The following is a 23,174-nucleotide window of genomic DNA, read 5'->3' as shown; positions in this document are numbered from 1 at the left end:
TATTAGGTTACAATATTAACATTAATATAAACTTCCTGTTTTTTATGACAATAGACCAAAAGTATAACCAAAGGGTCTTTCCTAATGTGTCCATTTTTGCAATTCTGACACAAATTTAGCGCTTGGTTTTGAAAATGTAAATGATTGTGTATTCTTTTTCAATAATGAGATCAAGTGCAGTGAAATGTAATGTAATAGTGGTTTTGCATTTCATTTCGGCACGTATTCTGAAAAAGCAATGCATCTTGTAGATTGAATTTACATTTTTCCACGGTAGTGTTTACTTTTTAATTTGGCACTAATTCCTGTGCATACATTAGGGGGTAGCCACTGTACTTGTGTGTATAAAAACATAGACTCAACTAATCGATTATTAAATTATTAGCTAACAGTTTTAATATTTGATTTGAATCGATTTGTTGTTGCAGCTCTAATTTAAAATCTCCACTGGTGACAGACAAGCCAAGACTGCAGGCAGACCAGTCTAATCCGTGTTCCCTCTTCACATGTATGTAATCACTGTATTGTTAAAAAATGTGCAGAAAAAGATGTCACCTTGAAGGCAGCATATGTTGCAATAAGATCTCCATGTACTTTCCGTTATTAAATCTGCATTACACAACCCCATGCTATGACACCCTGCTGATTATAGTCTGTATGGTCCCATTACATTTTTATACTAGAAACACACTCCAAACCATACACCGCTTATAAACTGTAGAATTTATTTAGTTCTCCATACAATTTTCTAATGATTCAAATATCAATGTACATATTTTTTCTCCTCTTCAGATTATTGCTTTACAGTAAAATGCATTGGTTGGATACATCCATTGATAGCAAGACAAATACATTCAAGTTAAACACCAATGTCATATGTTGAAGTTCTTTATATCTTAATCCTTTAACAGCGGCTTGGAAGAAGAATTCCGCATATCATTCCTCTCACAGTGCAGCAGGTCAGTCACTCTGAAAGCAGTTGTATGTGTTTTTACACTGAACCAGAAAACAAAGTGGGTGCAAGTGTATTTATTTACGTTATACAGAAAAGGTTGCCTTTGGAACACCAGGATTTCTTCATTGATAAAATGTCTGATTATCAAGTAAAAAACGATGGAATCACAATTTAACTAAACTTATCACACTCAAGAGTTGTACAGTTTGTCAGTTCATGTCTCCTATTCACCACATTGACTCGTATTGACTTTTATCCACAGTGCAGGCTAGAAAAAGTAAGCGATGGGTTAAAGAGAATGAGATTGGAAGTGTGGGTTCCACAGGAGTTATTTCTAAGAAATAAAGGCACACAACGCCTTGTTACTAACAAATCTGTTCTTTCCCAGGCAGATGGATGATTGTGAACTATGCTTCAATGTAAACAGCTTCTAGAAAACCTTAAAATATGTTAAGCTGTAAAAGGCAACCAAAGCTGGAGCAAACATCAATCCACAGTTAGAAAGATCTCTACAAGTTGAGAAAAAAGACTGTGAGGGTGGCACTCAAATAGTAAAACATTTTACAAAAAAATGTTGTGTGTCCTCTACAATAATGATGTTTATGGAATGACGCCACAAAGGAAGCTTCTGCTGTCCAAAAAGGACATTTCGGCTGATCTGACACCTGGACGTTCCATAATGCTTAATTAAAAATGTTTTCCAGAAATGTTCTGCGGTAAAGGAATGATCCAAAACGACCCAAAAATGATTTCTTAAAATTGTGCGAATTGGGTTATTATCTAAAGGTTATTCAATTTAAATGTTCACATACTTTTCTAGCCTGCGCTGTGGATGTTTACTCAATGTGCTTAATAAAAACATGAACAGTAAAAAAAAGTGAGTGTTTGTATTTTTTAGTTTACATTGTATTAATAACCAGTGCAGAAATTCAAGTAATTCCAAAGGTTTCACTTACTTTTTCTATCGGCTGTTTTTGTGTGTATTTATTTGTGCATGTGTGTGCCTTCATGCATGGACACAGAGTGCAGTCAAGTTTAAAGCATCTTCCTTCAACTTAAAGTGTCTCTTCTGAAGAGGTATATAGTGGGTTTTTTGTTCTGTGCATAACAAAGACTTCTGTTCATGTCAGAGTGCTATTACCACAGGCGACAAAGACTCCTAAGCCTCCTAAGTGGCACTTTTCCCCCGAAAGGAATAAAACAATAATGTGGTCACTCAGGAGGCAGTACAGTTTATAAAACAGTGAGTCAAAAATACTCATCTCTCCATTCAAATAGAAGAATAATAATCGTAACGATAAACAGGCAATAGCACAGGACTGATTGACTCCTGAATAGAGCAAGGAGCAACACAAATAGCCTATCTACAGTGATTTGGTATGATTCATATATATATATGTACTCTCAGATATGAATAAGAGCCTGCTCTCTGTTGTTACCAAATGAGCAGATTTTTGGCTAAATTACAAAATAAAGAAGCAAAGTATAGTGCATAATAGAAAAGCAAGTTTGTAAGTACTAATGTGCGTAATAGAATGAAAATTTAGATCTCTAAAAAAAAAAAAAAAAATCAAATGAATAAAGAAACTTTCCACTGAAAAATGGTGCTTTGAATTTGAATAATTAGAAATAGACAAGTGGTTGCATATAAAGTTAACTCTACACAATGCTTGCCAAAAACAGGGGTTGGTACAATGTATTTTTACATGTTTTAGGCCAACAGAGGTGTAACAGTGTAGCTCTCGGTTCGGTGTATGTAGTCACGATACTCGATACATGGTAATCATGATTGGATTATTTTATGAAAAAAGAACTGTAAACTGAGTAAAGGTGATTACAGGGGGTTCTTGTACATAAGTGTTTCTTGCCCTTAGCACGTTAGCAACTTGATTTGCATATAAAATGAAAAGAAACATTAATAGAGCCTTTAAATGTGTACATTAAGGTATTATGTTCAGTGAGTTAGAATTTGTAGAATTTGTATCCATTTAAGATTATTGATCAGCAGCCTTTAGTAGATCTGAACTGATCAGCAGAACTTTTGGTTCTTCAGGTTAGATAACAATCAAACTGCACCATTTGTTTATCTGTAAAGAATCCTATCTAAGGTTTGTAATAGTTTTCAGTGGTTTTGGGTGTTGAAGCATCCCCATTTTCAACCAACACTGTTTTGATAAAGCATTCTTAAGTTTACTTGAGTATCATTTTATAATGTTTTTTCCAGACAGGTTTAAAATAAAAGTAGGTGAAGCTTAATGGTAAAATTTGGAAGTAGCTTTTCCTGAGCCAGGGATTTAAGGAATAAATTAATATTTGTCTCTAGAAATTTTGTTTTAGAGCCGCTTTAAGGACAGTTGGCCAGAGGTTAAGGGCATGAGTAGAAGGAGGGTTTCAGTTAATCAAGTTTTGTATATGTTTGGTGTGTGGTTTCTTCTAGCTGATTCGCTTTTTGGAAGAACTTGAAAAAAGACAGAAGAATGAGAAAAGTTCTAACAATTACAAGAGAGTTCTATGCACTGTATGATTGAACCCTAAAAATAAATAAAACAAAACTAGCCTTACACATCTGGGGAGTTTTGTTTCTTATATTTTCACCCATTTTACCATAAACTGTGATGTCCAAACTATGGTGTGAACCAAACCGTAACTTTTCTTTACTTTGTTAAAACTCTAGCAGCCACTTGTCACACTTTAATTATGTAAACTCAAAGCAACACCGTTTCCAAGTGCACTTTCTCCTCTTCCTAAACGTGGTTACAGCAGACGGACATGAGTCCAAGCCTCCAGGGACATTCATTTGGCCTTTCGGACTTGTGAAACCTACTTCAACGTATTTCATTCAGAGATCGTAGCCCGTCTGAACTCTCACAGTCTCACACACATACATACACGTCAACTACCACAGACCAAAGACACCAGAACTACCACCAGCATTCTACAAAGCACACAGCCATGACATGGAGGGTCTGTTCCGAGTAGCACTACTAATACTGTAAGGGAAACAGATGGCTGAGTATTTGCATGCGTTTGGAACATTATTCAACGGGCGACTTCAGCAGCTTCCATTAACAAGGGCCCCTTCTATTGCATATGTCATTATATACTGTATAATTATATTATATATTATATAATATATATATATATATATATATATATATATATATATATATATATATATATATATATTTGTGTCTTATATTTATATACTGCACACATCGAAAATATGGCAGAAAAGACCTGCCTTTCCACACAGACGACAGTGACGGCACCTTTTAGCATTAGCACTAAACCACAAACACCTGACGTTTTCACAAGTCGACGTTTTACATTGACACAAACAGCTTGGCCCTCTGCTCGGGTTCTTGAATCCTGAGCCTTGTGTGTTTTTTTTTGTTGTTCTTTTGGGTTTTTTCTTGGCGAAGGGTGTGTAGGACTGGTAGCTGCCATTTATATTGGGAGGTTGACAGTGATCATCTGCCCTGCTAGTCAAAATGGCTTGTTTTTCTTTAAAAATCATGCATCACAGACTAACAAATACAGAGAGACCCAGACAAGGGAGCTGAAGTAAACCGCCCCCAAAAAAGAAGAAAAAGAGTGGCCATATCAGGTCACAGGTTGGGTCTCCTGCCCTGCCACCTGGAAGGAAGCACTGGTTCAAAATCTGGTTTAAACTGGAGGATCTCTGAAGTTGTATTTACATATAAACAACACATGTGTTTTGCTTGGAAAAAAAAAAAGAAAAAGAAAAGAAGATCAAGATCCCTGCTTGTAGTCTGGTTGGTGCGGTCATTCGTACTCATACGTAATCCGCACGACTAAGGGGCAGTGAAGAGCTCTTCAGAACTGTCTGTCCAGGCTGTGCTGAGGATTCTGAGTTATCACAGTAGGTTTGATTGGAAAAGGTCTTGTATATTGCAGAGGAAATTTGTGTTCATGTTAACAGAATTCAATGGAAACCATACGGCAGACATGAGAGCATCGCTTCAACCCCATTTTTGTGAGCTGGACTCAGGAATCTGTTGTCTTCTCCATTCCAGTCCTGGGAACAGGATCCGCTGTGGCACTGCATGTAGCATCTCTGTGCAGTAGGCTGTCAGTGTAGTTAAGTCATAGGGTAATGCACTGTCGCTTTCACAAAAAAAGTCTTATGTGCCTTCATGCTTCAGAGCAAAAAGTATCTCTCACGAAGACAATCAATCCTTTTTATTGTTGTCAAACGCTGCTTTCATCTGTATTGCTCCTTATTGCACCAGACAGGGAAAAGAACCGGTGTCTTTCCCCACTGCAATCACTGTGCAACCTAGAGGGATTCACTCTATTATCTAAAGTGCAACATGTTCGCTTTTTATATTCATTCTCAAGGGAAGACAAATCAGGGGAGAATGTAAGTACGATGCATTCGTGTTTGATTCAGTGGGCGGCATTCCCCTTCTTCATACGTCTGCAGGTATTTGTGCGGTCACAGTTCAGCAAAGAAGACATGCCATGCTGCTGTGTGTGAGAAAGTGTGATCACAATTGTGGAGGACTACCCAGTCAGAAATAGAGCTGCCAAAGGAGAAGGGAGTCTAATGCCCTGGGACTTCTGGAGAAAAGTGTGGTAAATCACCTTCTCCTTGGGCATGAGACAGCTCATGGATGTCTGACAACTGTAGTTCCCATCAGCTCTTCCACAGCAAAAAAGGGAACTGCTGTAGGACACAGTAAAACTCATTGGAATACAGTAGTGGTGTGCTGAAGGATGTTGTTCTGTAGGTAGATTTGGCCTGAATGGGGTTTGGTTGCAGACTGGGATTCGGGGACTAAACGCCCTCCTGACACATCGGCAGGTTGACGAAGGTGAAGACGTTGTATTCAATCAGGATGGAGAAGCAGAGGAAGACTCCATATAGGATGAGCACATACATACCCAGCTTGAAGTCCAGCTTCCACTTGTTTACATGGATCCCCAGGACCTGTGTGAGGGAAACAGACATGACATATTGTTGCCAGTTACTCAACCCACTCATTAGGACTCCCCCTTTCACTAGTAATGGTTAAACCCCAGGAGCTTAAAGACTAGCGCATGCCTCCTTCAATACATGTGAAGTCAGCCACCACCACCAACTGCTGCTAATGTATCATTGCTGAGAAAGAGCGTCATCTACCCACCCTGAAAAAGCAAGGCCAATTGTGCTCCAGTTGCCAATGGCAAGCTACATGAATGGGATTCGAACCAACGATCCCCCGATCATAGTAGAAGCCCCCGATCATAGTGGCAGCGCTTAGCCATGTTGTTGTATTTATGAGGGGCTTGCTGTCCACATTTGTTTTTATGAGATTAGCTTTTCAGCTTGGTTTATGCATAAATGTAGGATAACTTATGACTGTGTCTAGCAAGGTAATACATAATTTAGAATTTAGCCATCAATTCAGTATTTAGCTATCCATCTTATTCTGCCACACCCACTTTCAAGAGTTCACTTCTTCTGCATTTGTGTTAGAATATTTGGTCAGTTCATGTGGGGACACCCCATAACAATGACTAGTTTAACTAGTTAGCTAACATATTCACCATCTTTCAAAGAAGAGAAGCTGCATCTGTGATTAAAGGAGCTCAATTTAAAACATCAACATCCATACATATGCTCTTACCATTTAGTAAAAGAAAAACCAACATCAGAACATCCTTTCCAAAAGAAACAGATCGGTTCTAAAGCTACAGTGAAGCGGGCACTTCAGGGTGTGACTTGTGGATAGCAATGAAGCAACATGTAGCACACTTGGAACAACTTCCTCCAGCTTTCAAAATTTCACTTCAGCCCCTGTTTGTACTGCATGTTACTCAGATTAGTTACTTACAGTCAAAGCCACTGAACCCAGGAGCAGCACTACAGAGTACACCAGTCCTCTGCTGTTGATTACCACCTGAGAACAGAGTAGAGAAACAATTTAACCATCAGTGTCTTTTATATCTGTGCTGTCAGAACCAAAAGCCTTCACCCGGGCCTCCTTGGTGATTGTGCGTGGGTGTGTGTGTAGTTGACAAGGAGAGAGAACGACAGATACCACAGAGCCATAGTTGACAGCCATCGTCTGGATGCCCCAGGGAACACCGAGCCCAACCAGGATATCAAAGACATTACTGCCAATTGTGTTGGAGACAGCCATGTCCCCTAGGCCTGAGTATACACACACAGACACACACAGTAGAAATCAGCTCAAAGTGTACATAACTTCAGAGAAGAACGAGAAGAAAGCTAAGTGTCCAGAGTTTTTTTTTTTACCTTGTCGAGCAACTATGAGGCTAGCTATACAGTCGGGGACGCTGGTGCCAGCTGCTAGAAAAGTGATGCCCATTATAACATCAGGTATTCCCAGTGTGTATCCAATAATTGTCACCTGCACATAATGAGACATACAAAAACACAGCTGATAATAGAAAAAACAGTACAGTGGAAACAGCAGATGCATCAAGCAGGTGAAAAAACAAGGGAGCCATGTACCACTCACCATCCAAACCATGAAGTAGGAGAACACAGCGATCCACAGTGTGGAGAGGAAGAAGGAGAGCATGAAGAACCTCTCCCAGCGTGGCTTGGCACAGTTTGGCACAGTGAAGTACAGTAATACCAGGATGGGCCACGAAAAGATGAACTTTAAAATGTTCATAACACCTCCTGCTGTTACAATAAGAAAGTACATCACATTTATTTACTGTAATTCAAGATTTAATTCATTGGTTTATAATTTACTCTGGTATCAATTCTTGTCAGATGCTACTCGGCACGATCATTACCACACACTACACTGTCCACTGTGGGTGGTAATGCTTTATATAATGTATTCCTGGTACAGACATGACACGAAATGTTAACAACCCACACAACTTCAGAAATGGAATGTGTGGTTAATCGCATGAACTCTGATGATTTACATTTGCCATGAGGACTCTGGTTAGGGTTCAGCTTCACTAAAAAGAAAACTCTGCATAGTTTTTGTCACATTTGAAGGTGTTCCCAAGCCGTGTCCTGAGTTAACACTTTAACACTAAGGTCTGCTTATATTAAATGGTTATTAACAGCCTATTTTAGCCAGATTCTCGTACTGTTCTCTCTTGTCTGCCTTAGTGTTTTCACCTGTGTTCCATTTGTGGCTCCACCCCCTCGTTACCTGTCCCCAGCTGTTTCCTGTCCTCCTCCGTGTGTGCATATATATAGTCCCTTTGTTTCAGTGACCCTTGACGATTTTTGTACGTTATTATGTCAATCAGGTTGCTGTTTCTTTGTTTGTTTTTTTTTCAGTCTAAGTATCCTCATTGTTTTGGTTTATTGTTTGTTATACTTGTTATTAAAAATTACAAATTACTTACAATTGTGTCTGCCCCCGTGTCTCTTTTGCTGCACACCCCGACAGCCTAATTGGTATAGCCCACACATTTGGTATATAGTTTTGCTTGCTACCATAAGAGAGGTGACATGAAGAGTCCTGCAGCAGTGAACTGAAGCAAGAAATTACATCTACATAACATAATTTGATGATAAGCAAATATTTCATAAAATATTAAAAGAAGAATTACATGAAGAAAATCTGTATCTTTAATGACTGTTCATGAGCTCATAAGCAAACATACGTAAAACGTCCTTGTGGTGCCAAGAACAGCAGGCACCTCCTAACAAAGTCAATGAATGTTAAGCCGTTAATCTTGAAACAATACATGCTGGGATCCTTTTCTTCAGGGATTTTCTCACATTGCTGCTCAGCAATGCATGTGCTTCCCATGTACCTCGCAGGTAATTATATGAGGAAATACAGCATCAAAACGTTGAAAAGCTAATTAGAGCAGATGATCAATGATGTGACAGCAGGTTATTCAGGTGTTAACTGTGAGTACTTCATGTTGTGACAACGCTAAGACGTGTACATGCACGTGTGAAACCCTCCACTCTCTCCTCACCAGGTAAGCTAAAGGGAGATGACAGCTCATTGTCCTCGTCCTCTGTCAGCTTGTCCTCTGCCATGATGCCGTTCTCCAGGGTGTCTGCTTTCCCATCAGACACCAGTGCTCCGTCCACCCCGTTGGATGCCTGCATCAGCCGCTGTTGCTGCATGTAAAAAAAAACTACTGATTTAAAAAATGTATTGTAAATGTAATTCTTAATGCCTTATCATGCTAAACGATGATTTACGTTATAAATTACCATCTTAATAATAACGTAATAGCCTACTTGTGTAAGCTTTCATGTACATGCTCATTATTCGGCTCAATAATGAAAAAAAAAAAAAAATTTTTTTTAGCTTGTTGTGGTAGCTGTGCTTGCGCAGATCTCTAAATTAGGAGGCCTTTATTATATTGTGAGGAATCCATGATGTCTTTATAGATAAAGTCCTGCTCCTAAACAAAAAGGGCCAATCAGCTTGCAGGTTACAACGAGAGCAGAGAAAAGTCAATGATATTGTGGCACTAGTGGGCAAAGCTTGACCTAATGTGGAGATCTGCGCAGGCACAGAAGTCAAAACAAGACTAAAAGGTTCAACTTCATGCCTTCAGACTGCCAGAGTGGTTAGTAGTGGATGACAATCCTCGAAAGACATTAAAGGTGTCATTTCATTGATTTTTTATTCCATTATTTGAGAAAAAAATTCTGGCTTGTTTATAAGGATGGGACTCCCATGTTCCAACATAAACTCCCATTCAAATTTTTACCTCATTAATAAAATGCCTCTGCCAGTTTTACTTGTACCAATTCAAGCACTGCCTAAAATCAACTGCTGTTGTTTTAATCCTTATTTCACGTTTCATATGTAGTCCTGGGTTTTGTTATTCACAATGTTTCCGACTGTATTTCATACTCTTAGACAGTATTAGCTGCCTTTTACACAATGTAGGATACATTGTGTGGGGTTGGAAGGTAGAGGTGAAAGAGGGCTTTAAAGGTTAATAAGCCAAAAATCAGAAGATATCAAGAATGTCATTGTATACCCAAATTTTGCCTTTAATAAATTATTTTAATCTGACATCAAGCATTGCCTAAAAACAATAATAATAATAATAATAATAATAATAATAATAATAATAGTAAAGCTGACCTTAGCCAATGTTTCCTTCTCTAATGAAGTTCATGCATGATTACTACCAATAGCAACAGCATGTTTATTAACATGTTTATGTTTGAATATTTATTTAGTTTTGGGTAGTGCATGCTTTTGCAGCACCATTTAACACAGAACGGTTACTGCGGCTGATCTATAATTTACGCATGTTTGCTTTATGGGTAGCTCAAACATACTGCAATATTTATTGCTGTGGGTACCAAATCAGTTCTCTAGCAGGGAATTACCAAACTGCACTGAATTCATGCAGCCATGCTGCTTACTGCTGCACAGCCACAAAGATTTAATATAGGTTAAGACTGAGAATCAGAATATTAATTCATTTTGATGTAGTAAATTTTACATGAGAACAGTATGGAAAAAGGGAAATACATCAATGCCCTGAACTTATGAACCCATATAGGTCAGAGTGAATGGAAAATCCTTTTTATCCTCTGCTTTTAGACTTATGGTGCCACCTCTGAATCAACCTTAGATTCCATTCTTTCAACGGCAGCATGGGGATAATTATAGTAACGGGTTTAATCCTTTGACGCTTATGTTAGGAACACTTGCTGGGAAAGCTGGGAAAATCCTTAACAATGAAATGCTGATTCTGCAGGTCTCATGGTTTGTGCATTCTGACTAATTCTAATATACATCATAAGTACATGCAAGACTTCAGTTAACAGTGGGGAAAGGGAAAAAAGACGTATACAGAAATCATAAATTATTTTCCACTGCAATTTAACTCTCCAGTCATTGCCATTCATTAGGAGATTACAAATCCTTTATTATTATGGGAGTCCAAGAGATCATATTTGGCCTCCCTCTCCCCTATTCCTCCCATAATATCGGCTATTGGTTTGCTAGCATACAAGAATTGCCATTAGGCTCTTCTATCCAGTGATAAATGGTGCTTCAGTTTGGCTGTTTAAAAAGAGCCAGTGCTGCCCTTCACCCTTCCAGATTGATAACATCACGTGTGATGTTCAGATTGGAGCTCACCTCATTGATGATGAGTCTGCTGGCCATGCGCAGGCGGGTCTTAGGGCCGAAGTGGTTGGTGATCATGACCCTGAGACCAGCTTCAGGGAAACGGTAGTTTGGAGGACTGGAGTTCATCATTTCATCTACCATCACTACTGATCCACGAGTGTACATCTTAGTGGGTTTTACTATAAACACAGAAAAGCACAGTGAGCCGTGCACACAGTAGTTTTGGCATTATACACTTACAGTCACACAGAATCACTCAGTCAAACAGTACTGCTAAATTACAAGTTAAGTACCAAGTACTATGTAAGTTATAGATTTTCTGGGGAAATGAGTGTAATTGTAAAATGATCTTAAACATCAGGTTAGGAAGTACGTAGCCTTACGAATGTTATGGGAAATGCACCCCTGAATTCACTCTTATCACCTAGACTTGAGTCAGGCTTATGTGTCATAGGGTTAAACTATGTGTATCTGCTACAGGTTTTGTAATGGAGCTGCGAGTGTCTTTTCCTATTTAATATAATAAATATATGATATACTGTTTTAAAATAATGATCAGTCTATTTTGGGGTTTCAGAGGTAATTTACTCAGGCCAGTGCCCAGTGGTCCTTGCTTGACTGGACTAAACCAGTGAACTGAGTTTGCAGGTGGTGATGCAAATGGGTGCACATGAGGGCTTTCATATGTGAAATATGTGTTCTTAATTATTTATTAAAACCAGAAGGAGAATACACGATCACACACATGCACCCAACCACACACACACACACAGGTCTTTGAAGCAGATTGAAATTCCACCATCACTTCCCCCAGGCACTCCTACATAAACACATTGTCACACGAAGAACTTCAGAATTAAATTTTTAAATAATAATAAAAAAATTCTTACTTTAAATTAGTCTCTTGGTTTTGTACTGGAAGCTAACTATAGGTAACAAGTGATAGAAGCCTTTATCCAATAGATTAGCTTGGTGTAAGCTTTATGTCTAAAAAATGTGGATTAAAATATTGTATTAATACTTTATATAGAAGTATTTCATTTTTACTTTTGGCACTGTCAGTCCCATGTTTACCTCATCTGTGCTATTGTAGTCACACATTTAGCTAGCGAAGCAGTGCTATTCTTGCTAGTTAACGGCATGCAACTTGAATTATACACAGATTAAGGCAGCCACCTCAGTGTTAGCAACCTCAGCTAACATTACTATCCTAGCTCTGTACAGCTCGTATCTATTAGCTGGAAATCAGCTGGTTTTTGAAGAGGTATGAAACAAAGTAAACCGATACTAAGCTCTGATTAGTGATGCTGAATGTTGTATTTTAGTATTTCATTGGAATGGAGAGTAAAAATGAACATGCAGTTTGGCAGCTCTCCTTGTCAGCTCCCTTCCTGCCATCTAAAAAAAAAACACTGCAATTTGACTTATTAATCAATCAATAAATTGGTCATTTTTGGTATGAGTTGTTCTATATTTTTAGTTATGTCGGTTATTCGGTTGCCGAATATTTGTTGAATCACTTATGTAATATTGTTTTATAAATAGTTTGGAATGGTGGAGAAATGCCAGGGAAGACCTAAATTGGGATGGGTGGGTTGGAATTTTGAGGAAAACATCTGACAAAAATTGCTGTAATTCTGTAATAAGAGGAAATGGGTGTAATATTTGGCTAAATTGTCCATTTAACAGAATTATTGTACTGTATATTTGATATTATATCTCTGGTACATTTTCCTGTAAATAAAAATTAATAAAAAAAAGTAAAAAATTTGCTTTTTGGTTCTTTTCACTGTTCGACAGTGTGTTACAGATGTTAAAAGCTAGTAAATTATTGCTGTATTCTTTTTATATTTAGCTTTTTTTTTTACCAATACAGTCTTTCTTGAACCTGAACACATACACATAAGTATTCAAATGGGGCATGCACACCGCACACACACACATTATAAAATATGCATCTTGCCTCCTCTTCCACATCCTCACTCACACAACCTGCACACACAACAGACACACATACACACCTCCACAAACACTTCACATTGAAACACACCTACTGTAACATTACATAAACATTTTAAAAGCATGTGGGAAGATGAATCATACAGCAAAAACAGAAACTTACTCACACACACAGAAACACACAGAGCTCTGCAGTGGAAGGCAGGATCCGGGGTGGGTTTAGTAAGGCTAAACAGACAGGCTTCAGCAGCACAGCTGCTTAAGGAGCACGCAGGCTAGAGCTGCACTACAGCACACATCCTGAAACACAGAGCTATCCAGCAAGCAAGCAGCGGCTCATTCACTACTGCCATGTTACACAGTTATATCAGCTTTGCCTTGAATTAAGGGGGACATGATATATCAGCATATAATATGTAGAAAATATTATTTGTTATAGGTCTGATATTGCAATTGCAGATGACTTTTACAACCGACCAGTAAGAGCTGTTTTGTGTTCTGACAAGAGTTTTTCTTCTCGGCTTATTCAAATGGATAGTTTAGTGGAAAACATGCCGAAAATAGAAGGATCAATGACCAGTCCAGAAAGGAGTAAAACTGCTGTAACAAAAAGAGGCTTTGAGTAAGAATGGAGTGAAAAAATACTTTTTATATCATGATAAATTTTGATATTACAATACAAAATATACCAGTATGTCTTGAATAAATCTGGATTAAGTATGGTAGAGTATGTTAATAGCTACTGATGTAATAAATATTGTGCAGCTTGAAAATGTCTTTAAATATTGTGATACAATATTTTTACCTTATCACCCAGACCTAATTAAAGCCTGGGTTAAAAACAGCTTTAGCATGCATGCTAAAATGCATAAATTGGACCTGAAGTTGGACTACTATAAGACTGACAATGTGCAGCACATTCAAATCCACTGAAATAACTACAAACCTAAAAGAAAGACTGGAAAAAACATAACGAGTGCAACTGCTTTATACAGGAGGTGCAACGAAAACAATGGTTTAGTCAATAATAACCTTGCTAACAGTAAATGAAAGTGTATAGTCCACATATAGCACTACTGGTTTACATTCATTGTGGTCAACATTATTAAGCATGGCTGAACTATTCCTTTAAGCATTTGTCATTCGACTATGCTCAGTGACATGTATAAAATGCTCAACAGGCCTAGCTGACCTCAACTTTAGAATCAAGATAGTGAATGCAAAAGAATTACATGACTTTAAAATATATTGACTCAGTCAAAAGACCTCTTATCTGACTAGTTTTTAAGAGAAACAGAGATTAAAGTGACTTCTGCATACAGATCTATAGATATGATATTAATAAACAGGTTTGGAAATTGTGGAATTAATTCCTCACTGATGAATCTAGGGTAGAAAAGGAAAAATTGATTAGCTATGTTTTGGTACGGCTTATTTTAAGCCACAATATGCAATAATGTGATTCTGAGAGCTGATCAGATCATATTTTCCATTTAAGGATTACACCATCTCTGTGTAAGGCTCTTCAGTCACAGGACACTGCAGATCTTCATTAATTCGCTCGCACAAACTAACAAATTTTCACTAACTGGATACCCCTCTCTAGAGTAAATCACTCATTCCAGTACCATGAGTAACAGAACACAGCACAGCTAAAAAAACACCAATAACTACACAAAAATGTCAGCAAATGGTGCAGACCATGACCACAGGTACAGCAACAAAAATCAGAAGCTAAAGGAATTGTTTCCGAAGTAGCCAACATTTCCATGCTAGTAGCCCTGTGGGCTGTTTCGGCTCCACTGCACTTCATTGCACCAGACACCATGATAGATATATAAATAAATGAATAAATGACTGAGTAAGACTACAAATATTTGTTTAACATAATTCTTAGGGAATGTAAAAAGAACCAATAGTCTTTGTTTATAGAATCTTTAAAAGTAAGATTTATTTATGTTTCATATAAAAGTTTCCAGTCACTGCTATCAGTATTTTCCCTAATGATATCTTAATAATCGGTTGTAATCAGTCAATTCAGACCTTATATATCAGTGCATCCCTCCTTAAACACAGCCAGATAGGCAGAAGTGGCTTGATTTGGTGAGAAAGAGGCAGAAGTGTGGTGTTAGTCTCAAGAGAAATTGTCAGGGTTATTCTGCTGCTATCTCGTTGATTGGAGTAAGAGTGAGAGCAGAAGGGGTGAGCTGAGGTTTCGGGCGCAGAGAGAAGCCTGTCTAGTTACCCTTACCTGAGCTGAGTAACGGCCATGTAGGATCATCCCAAAACTGCTCATAACATGCATTACCGTCCTCCAGCTCGCTGATCACTGCGTTACCATTGGCTACACCCTTATCATCCTTCCCCGAGAAGTAGTTCTGCATGCTGGTGTTGAACCTGGGCAAATAAATAAAGATGGCTATTGTTGTGGTTTTCATATCTGTATACGATTCTATATTTTATAGGATGCTTTTTAGCTTATACACTCATCATCAAAAAATAGCTGCACCCAGAAAGCAGGGCAAGATTTCAATACTATTCGGAAGATAGACAAAGGTTACAAGGAACAATAAATGCAAAAACATTTAGAGTGACATAAGTAATATTTACTGAGCTATAAATACACAAGTAGTGTGCAATGCATGTGTAGCACAACATGTCATACTTGGTATCTTGGTACCTAAGCTATCCTTCAATATTTTATGGTAGGGGTGGAGTGTTGATAGCCCTTCAAATAGCATAATGTGGACAAGCGATGTCCTGCAGGAATAGATCACTGGAGGGTGTGCTTTGAGAAAAGGGAGGGCAACTGACTGCAGGACTTCTGGACATGTTCTTCTGACAACTAGGCACTGACCTGGTATCACAATATTTCATGGTATTTTTGCAATAACAATACTGTTGGAGATATGACAAAACACTCAATTAAAAAATTTCAAGAATACACTACTGCAACAAAATGAAAATTTAATTATATTATTGCATACAATATAATATGGCACAACTCTAACTGACATATTTAAAAAGATTTTGATCCAGAATGTTATACTACTAATAATACTAATAATGCACTCCAAAAATCTTTATATGTTCAGGATTAAAGTAAAATAAATGATACTGGACAGATACGATCTTCCTCTAGTAGGTATATAATAAGAAATGGGAACAGTGTGCGTTTTTCTTTTGCTAAAAACAGCAAAAAAAGTTGTACCCTGTTGTGACAATTAGAGGTGGGTAATATGGCATATTGGTGTGTTGGCGACATTATTGTGTACGATACAATATGGCACACCCTTATTGACCAGTGAATCCACACAAGCACACAAGCGCTATTCCAACAGGACAATGTCCATCCACATACTGCTGCCATCTCAAGAGCTTGACTTTAAAACACAGGTGCTATATGCCATAGCCAGTCACATCACCAGGCCTATCCCTGATTGAAAATATGTTCAATTCTGTTTGATGTACTACCAACGCTTCACCCCTACCGCAATATCAGCAGAAAAACGGAAGGTGCATAGGATGGAATATTGCAGGACACCATTAGGAACCTCTATAACTCCATGCAGAGATGTATTCCTGTTGTGTTACTCATGTGCTATACATGCATTACACACTACATATATAGTGCATTTGAAGTTCAAAAGACATTGCCCATATTAAAATTCATATCTAATTTATTTTATAATTTATTGTTGTTGGTAATCTTCTTATTTCTCCTTACTAGCATTTCATCCCATCACTTACTTCAGGGTGCAACTACTTTGTTGATGAGTTTCGAAACCTAAAAGTATTTTGCATTTTACCAAGTATTTCAGCTATATGTACTCTTTGTATTTTAAATGCTAAATAAAGAAAAGACAATTAACAGTTTTAACGCACAACAGCAATCCTTACAAATCAACTTTTTTTTTCATCACACACATCAATCTGAAACTCTTCCCTTTCTGTATCTTTACTGTGTTAAGGTCAAGTACTGTGTGGGTAAACTTACTTCATAATGACAATGTAGCCAATATACATAACCATCAGAATCAGACTCTCCCACCTACAAGACAACAGGGGTAAAAAATGGGCTACAATTATACTGAAATAAACCTTAAAAAAAATTAAGTGATTTAACAGTGAATACAGCACCTACCACACAATCCTCCCATCATAGATGAACTAAAAAAAGAGACAAGAGAGACAAAAATGCCAGTGAATAAGTAGGTCAGAAAAAGATAAAAATGTTATATCAATGACAATATGCATTAATTTCTTTTTAACAGCAAGTTTACTGATAATGCAGTAATTAATGGTGTACTAATTTCAACATGAAACTAAGCAGATAAACTCACTGGTCGATATGGACAATATTTCAAACTGATACTTGCTGATGTATTTATTGTTTGCCAGTAAAGGACCAAGCAAATGCACTTGTCCTAGTGGAACACACAGCAGTGCTGCTGGAGTTTTTAAACACTAAATTCATAGTGTTTGATGATTATTAAACCAATTCATTGGTTTAAGCCTATTTTTATTATTTTTTTATTAGTTTTATAGTTCCACTCCCATGCATCCATAATAGCAATTGCTGCAATGTAACTCACCACAATAAGAGCAACCACAGACAGCGTGTAGTAGAAAGAGTCCCGAAACACTGCAAACCTGGTAAGATACACAACCTTCAAAAGAGAAAGGACACTGTTTTGTAACAAATTTACCACAATACAACCAATATGCCAGAGTGAATGCACAAAAGATATTATAAGATTAATAACGTATAAATCTTACAAACAAGTGAGATTAAATGAAATTAAATAATAAGGTTTATTCTGTGTTCAGTGTGGTTCTAAGAAAATGAGCATCAAATATTTTAGCTGTAAAATAGCAAAACTATTACATAGCATAATTTATTTTTATATCTCAGTGTTTGAGACACTTTGGCCACTAAACATGTATTCCCTGTGATGTTCAAAAGGTCATTCAGAGAACTGACTTATATTGAACTTATATTCAATATTTATGTATAAATAAACATGAGGTTGTATCTGTTAGTAATATCAAACTAGAGCGAAAACTCTCCTGGACTGCTTCAGATGCAAACCCTGCCATCATAAATACTTAAAATTTCAGTATGCAGCAATTCATTAAAGAGAAGTGTTTGCACAGGTTTCATCACCATGTCTGAATCCTCAGCGTATTCATTAAAAATATATATCAGGATGAGAAGTATAAAGAAATTAGCATCTCAAACACGTTGATGAAAAAAACATGAGGCTCCAAAATGTTTTCTTAATGTCTACTGTAACACATCAGCTTTAGAAAAGTTCCATTAAAGATTAAAATTGTTCCATTCTCTTCCTGTTTTAGAATTAAAACCAAAACTGTCCTCTGAGCAGAAAAGGAGCCAGACATGCTTACTTAATTGATAGACCTTCCCCCTTGACTGTGTTCTAAGAGCCTGTGTCTCAGACTGCCTTCATTGAGCTTTAAGCCAAATAAACAAGTTTTACTGGTTGGACAGTAAAAGTGCAGTTCATATAAGTTTGACCAAAAATGAATTGGGTACAGTTTAGCTACAGGCGATAATCAATAAAGAATTGCAAAGTACTAACTGAGATCTAGAATCCCACAACAGGAACAATTATCAACACTAAATGATAAACTACACTTGAACAAAAATGATGAAGGCTTATTTAATTTAATTTTAAACACACAAAATGCTGCAGTGCGAATATCATCATAATAGTAAAATTGATGCATACACACACACACACACCTGTCCAGCAAAAATTCCACACACGCCAATGATGCAGAGAATGTTGAAAACAGCTGAGCCCACGATAGTACCCACTCCGACGTCTCCATGCGTGATGAACACGCCTGCAAAACACACAACAGTGAGAATCAACATCTGCACACACATAAGCTCATGCATGTGTGTCATGTTTTCATGGTGTCTCACCAATGATGGAAGCAAACAGCTCTGGGGCGGAGCTTCCAGCTGCCATGAATGTAGCTCCAGCTACATCTTCACTCATTTGCAGTTTCTGGTTTCAAGGAAAAAGTAGACAAATGCTTTTAAGGCAGCTAAGAAGACTGCAGAGAGTGAGGCATAAAGCACACTAAGTATATCTTTAGGTCAGAGGACAGGTAGTGACTGAAGTGACTATTAGTATGTTATGATACGCAATGTAACTAACATTTTCTGGACATTTTCTATACTTGAATAACACAGACAAGTTGAGCAGTGCATTACAGACAGATTAAGATGGGTTTAAATGTATGTTTTGTTGAAAAAAATCTCAATTTAAGCTCCCCAGAACATAACTGATTCTAGATGCTAAAATAACACTGCATCTCGAAAAATAATCCAAATATCAGCGTAATTAATTTTAGAGACATTCACACCCTTACAAGGTTTAAAGTTTTAGTCTCTCTCTACAGTTCTCTCACCTCACAGATCTTCTCCAGTGAAGTCACAAAGTAGTCATCACACACAATCGCCAGAGCCAGAAACATGTAGGTTGCCTAAAGCAAAAAGCAAAGGAATAAATAAAAACTATCACATGATAGCAGAGGAAAAGTGCATTCATATTGTGCCTTTCATACACTGAAGAGGGTCACAAAGAAAAATAAACAGAGGAAGTGGAGGAAGGCCATAACCAAAACACAATTTAATATTCCATTATTTAGGTTTCTGTATTGAAGGATTCAACAACTAAAATAAAACAGTAGCTCACAATTAAATACTCTTTTATTGTTAGGCATGCCTTGTAGCTACAATAATAATAACATTTCCTTTCACAGCATAGATAATAAATATTTAATCATCAATGTGGTCTGTGCAAAAGTAGCAAATCAGGCCTGAGGCACGTCACAAATTGTAATTAGGAACTATCAACTAAATCAAACATCCCAAGCTTTCTAAATTGCCTTTTTTGTCTTTTTAAACATGGTTTTAAAGCAATACGGCTGTAAAAGAATATCACAATATTTCAGGGTATTTGTGCCATAACAATATTCCTAATAATATAACAAAACACTGAATTAAAAAATTACTTGTTTAAAAAATACACTAACGTGGTGAAATAAAATATTAACATTTATTTGCCGATATCATTGCATACAATATGATATGGCAAACCCCTATACGAGTTTTTCACCAAATTGTAATAGAGAAAGCAATGATCCAAAGTGCCATGATGCTAATAATGCACTGCATAAATCCAGAACTGAAGTAAAATAAATGATACAAAATGTAAATTTTAGCGCAAGAGGCCAGTCAGAGCCAGTGTATGCTTGTTTGTGTTTTATTCAGCTTGCAGTTGATGACAGTGCTAGCCGAAGGGCTTGTTTTCAGTTAAATAAGATGACCAGTCACACGGCACGACAAGGAGCTGACAAACTATTTATAATCATCATAAAAATGTCAGAGATGCACCATTTACTCTGGATGAAGGGGTCAAATATGGAGTCAGGCTAGACTTTGACAGCACAAATACACACACACACTGAGTTCTCTTACTGCGAATATGTGTAGAAGGACAGCTCCTCGTGTGCGCTCTCGGTTGGTGAAAATGTCCTCAGGGAACTCATGGACGGCTGAAATGAGAAATAAAAAAATAAATACAGTGGAGTGTGTAAGTCATTGGAATTAAATATTATTATGCAGTCATTTCTGCTTTGTACTCCGGCACATTAAATTCAGAATATTAATTAAAAATAATATTATATTATAATCCTTTTTAAATGAGCAACGAGTATATGGACAAATTAACATATTACCATCTAAAACAAGACTAAAACTGTTTTGTGCTTTGTGGCGCATTCTTTGAAATTGATGACTGTCTGGAGGGTGTCTTCTTCAGTGATGCTCTGCCAGGTCTCTAATGCAGCCATTTTTAGCTGTTTGTTTGAGGTTCTTCAGTGTTGTCAGTGAAAAGGATGCTCAGTGAGGTTCAGGTCAGGTGACACAACACTGTTTATTTCAAACAGGAATTTGGTAAGATGTTTATCATCTTCTGTTCTTGTCATCCTTAAAAATCTATTATTTTTAATTAATTAAAGAAATACTTTTGTTACTGCTGGCATGCACATGGCCTGTAAAGGTATAAAGACACTATACGTAAAAATAATATTGGTAAACAGGTTTTTTAATTCTTTCTTCTAAAATATATACAGCTCTTAAAAAAATAAGAGACCACTTACAGACCACATTTCTCCCTAAAGGCCAAATAAAAGTATTGCCATTTAAAGCATTTATTTGCAGAAAATGAGAAATGACTGAAAAAACAATAAAGATGCAGAGCTTTCAGACCTCAAATAATGCAAAGAAAACAAGTTCATATTCATAAAGTTTTAAGAGTTCAGAAATCAATATTTGATGGAATTTTTCGTGCATCTTGGCATGTTCTCCTCCACCAGTCTTACACACTGCTTTGGATAACTTTATGCCACTACTGCTGCAAAAACTCAAGTAGTTCAGTTTGGTTTGATGGCTTGTGATCATCCATCTTCCTCTTAATTATATTCCAGAGGTTTTCAATTTGGTAAAATCAAAGAAAAAAATGTCTACAAGGTGTAACAGCTAAGTGAGTTTAACAGAGTGGACAGTGAGAAACACAGTGTTTAAAAACTCCAGCAGCACTGCTGTGTGTGTTCCATTAGGACCACCACAACGTTAGTGCCACTACAGTGCTGACAATGACCCACCACCCAAATAACAGCTGCTCGAGTTGCTCAGCTGGCTTGGCTTTTCTAGTTCTTCAACCTAAAGTAAGCTTCCCAAGCTAAACCTATTGATTTAGAGGGGTGCTCACAAACATTTTAAATGTAATGTTCCTGTCAACATGTTTTAGAAGATATGATGCTTTGGATCATGAGCAGTTTGTCTCCACATTTGACCCATTAAGCTTCATCTCACCCGCCAATAAGACTTTGTTCCCAAAGAACACTGTAGTCATCAGGTCTTCCTTCTATTCATTCATTAGTTTGTGTAGACAGATGTACAACACTCAGTTTCTATTAATCTGTCTTGCACACCTACGGCCTCAAAAACCCAAAAGCCAACCGCTTCCTTTAAAATGGGGACAGTATGTATAAAAATAGCTGTACCTTCTACACAGTTTACCCAGCTTAGACATACACACTGTTAAATTAAAGCTGACACTGTGCACTTAGCTACACAGCCATAATTTAACTTCAGATCCAATGTGTTTAAGCACAAAGGCAAAACAAATACCAAGTCACTGTCCAATTACATACGGAGTGCACTGCACAGGCTATAAATAGCCCATCTCAAATGTGTTTAAATCTCTGTAAAGCAGAACAGCCTACATAAAAGTGAAGTACAGAGAAGAAAGACTCATTGTGCAGTGGGAGAGGATCCTTTGGGAACAATGCTGTAGGCTATAGTGCTGGGCTAAAGGAACAATTGACGCAACAGAGGGAAATCGGAATTCAGAAGAATTACAATGGTTAAAAAAGGTCAAGAGATGTATATTGAGCAATAATTAAATGAATTCAGTGGCACTTACAGGCAAAACACACAATCAAACAAAACAATCTACATAGACACACAGATTAAGTCAGCATTTAAAAACATTTTACCTTAAAAATAAAGCTTTAAAACAGCTTTACAATCATTGTCATATCCCACTGACTTTAATAAGTCCTCGATCTGGCAGGACAATGCTCTGAAGTCCTATTTAAATCCTCTAATTTTACTCCACCTTATGTACTTGTCACTTTCATTAACTCTTCTTTAGCTCTCAGCTTGTCCATGAATGCTTGTAAAAAGAGTGTCTTTATAACAATTACCGTACTTGCATAATACTGCTATTCACCGCTTAAAGTGCAATACCATGTATGCTGACTGACCTACTTACATAAATAACAGTTTCTTACAAATGTCTGAATTCTTGAAGTCATGTTTAAAAAAATAATAGGCTTATTAACTTTACCGTAATTGAAACAAATTTATTTTTGTTATAAGTTAGAAGCTCACTCAGGAACACATAAGCATCTCATGTTATCTGATGCATCAACAGTGCTGCTGGTACAGTTGCAAAAATAAATCCACAACAGCAGGCAGTGCTGGGATGAATAATGGAAGAATAGGCACATGCCATACAGAGAGTCTGATTTTGAAAACAGAGAAGCAGAGGCTACAGCAGATCAGTACGTGTAAACTTGGCTCA

The 23,174-nt window shown here is 37.2% G+C and overlaps 1 protein-coding gene across 4 annotated transcripts in view; it reads right to left on the bottom strand.

The window, feature by feature from the left end:
• Positions 1 to 708: 708 nt before the first annotated feature.
• slc24a4a (solute carrier family 24 member 4a) overlaps positions 709 to 23,174 on the bottom strand; it is a 48,656-nt gene continuing 26,190 nt past the window's right edge. The window contains exons 3-17 of one of the 4 annotated variants that reach the window (XM_049463546.1): positions 20,501 to 20,577; positions 19,429 to 19,503; positions 18,938 to 19,022; positions 18,752 to 18,855; positions 17,580 to 17,654; positions 17,129 to 17,154; positions 16,982 to 17,035; positions 15,236 to 15,381; positions 11,035 to 11,204; positions 8,891 to 9,038; positions 7,447 to 7,613; positions 7,221 to 7,335; positions 7,003 to 7,115; positions 6,796 to 6,861; positions 709 to 5,909 (exon numbers count right to left, since the gene is read on the bottom strand). In XM_049463546.1, coding sequence (XP_049319503.1) covers positions 5,757 to 5,909; positions 6,796 to 6,861; positions 7,003 to 7,115; positions 7,221 to 7,335; positions 7,447 to 7,613; positions 8,891 to 9,038; positions 11,035 to 11,204; positions 15,236 to 15,381; positions 16,982 to 17,035; positions 17,129 to 17,154; positions 17,580 to 17,654; positions 18,752 to 18,855; positions 18,938 to 19,022; positions 19,429 to 19,503; positions 20,501 to 20,577 — 1,574 coding nt within the window. In that variant the 3' untranslated portion in view covers positions 709 to 5,756. Of the gene's footprint in view, positions 5,910 to 6,795; positions 6,862 to 7,002; positions 7,116 to 7,220; positions 7,336 to 7,446; positions 7,617 to 8,890; positions 9,039 to 11,034; positions 11,205 to 15,235; positions 15,382 to 16,981; positions 17,036 to 17,128; positions 17,155 to 17,579; positions 17,655 to 18,751; positions 18,856 to 18,937; positions 19,023 to 19,428; positions 19,504 to 20,500; positions 20,578 to 23,174 lie in introns of all 4 variants that reach the window. The other 3 variants (XM_049463548.1, XM_049463545.1, XM_049463547.1) reach the window with 3 other exon arrangements.

The sequence above is a fragment of the Astyanax mexicanus genome, chromosome 14 (genome assembly GCF_023375975.1).
Source record: "Astyanax mexicanus isolate ESR-SI-001 chromosome 14, AstMex3_surface, whole genome shotgun sequence".
Taxonomy (NCBI): domain Eukaryota; kingdom Metazoa; phylum Chordata; class Actinopteri; order Characiformes; family Acestrorhamphidae; genus Astyanax; species Astyanax mexicanus.
This window is presented reverse-complemented; position numbering and strand designations above follow the sequence as displayed.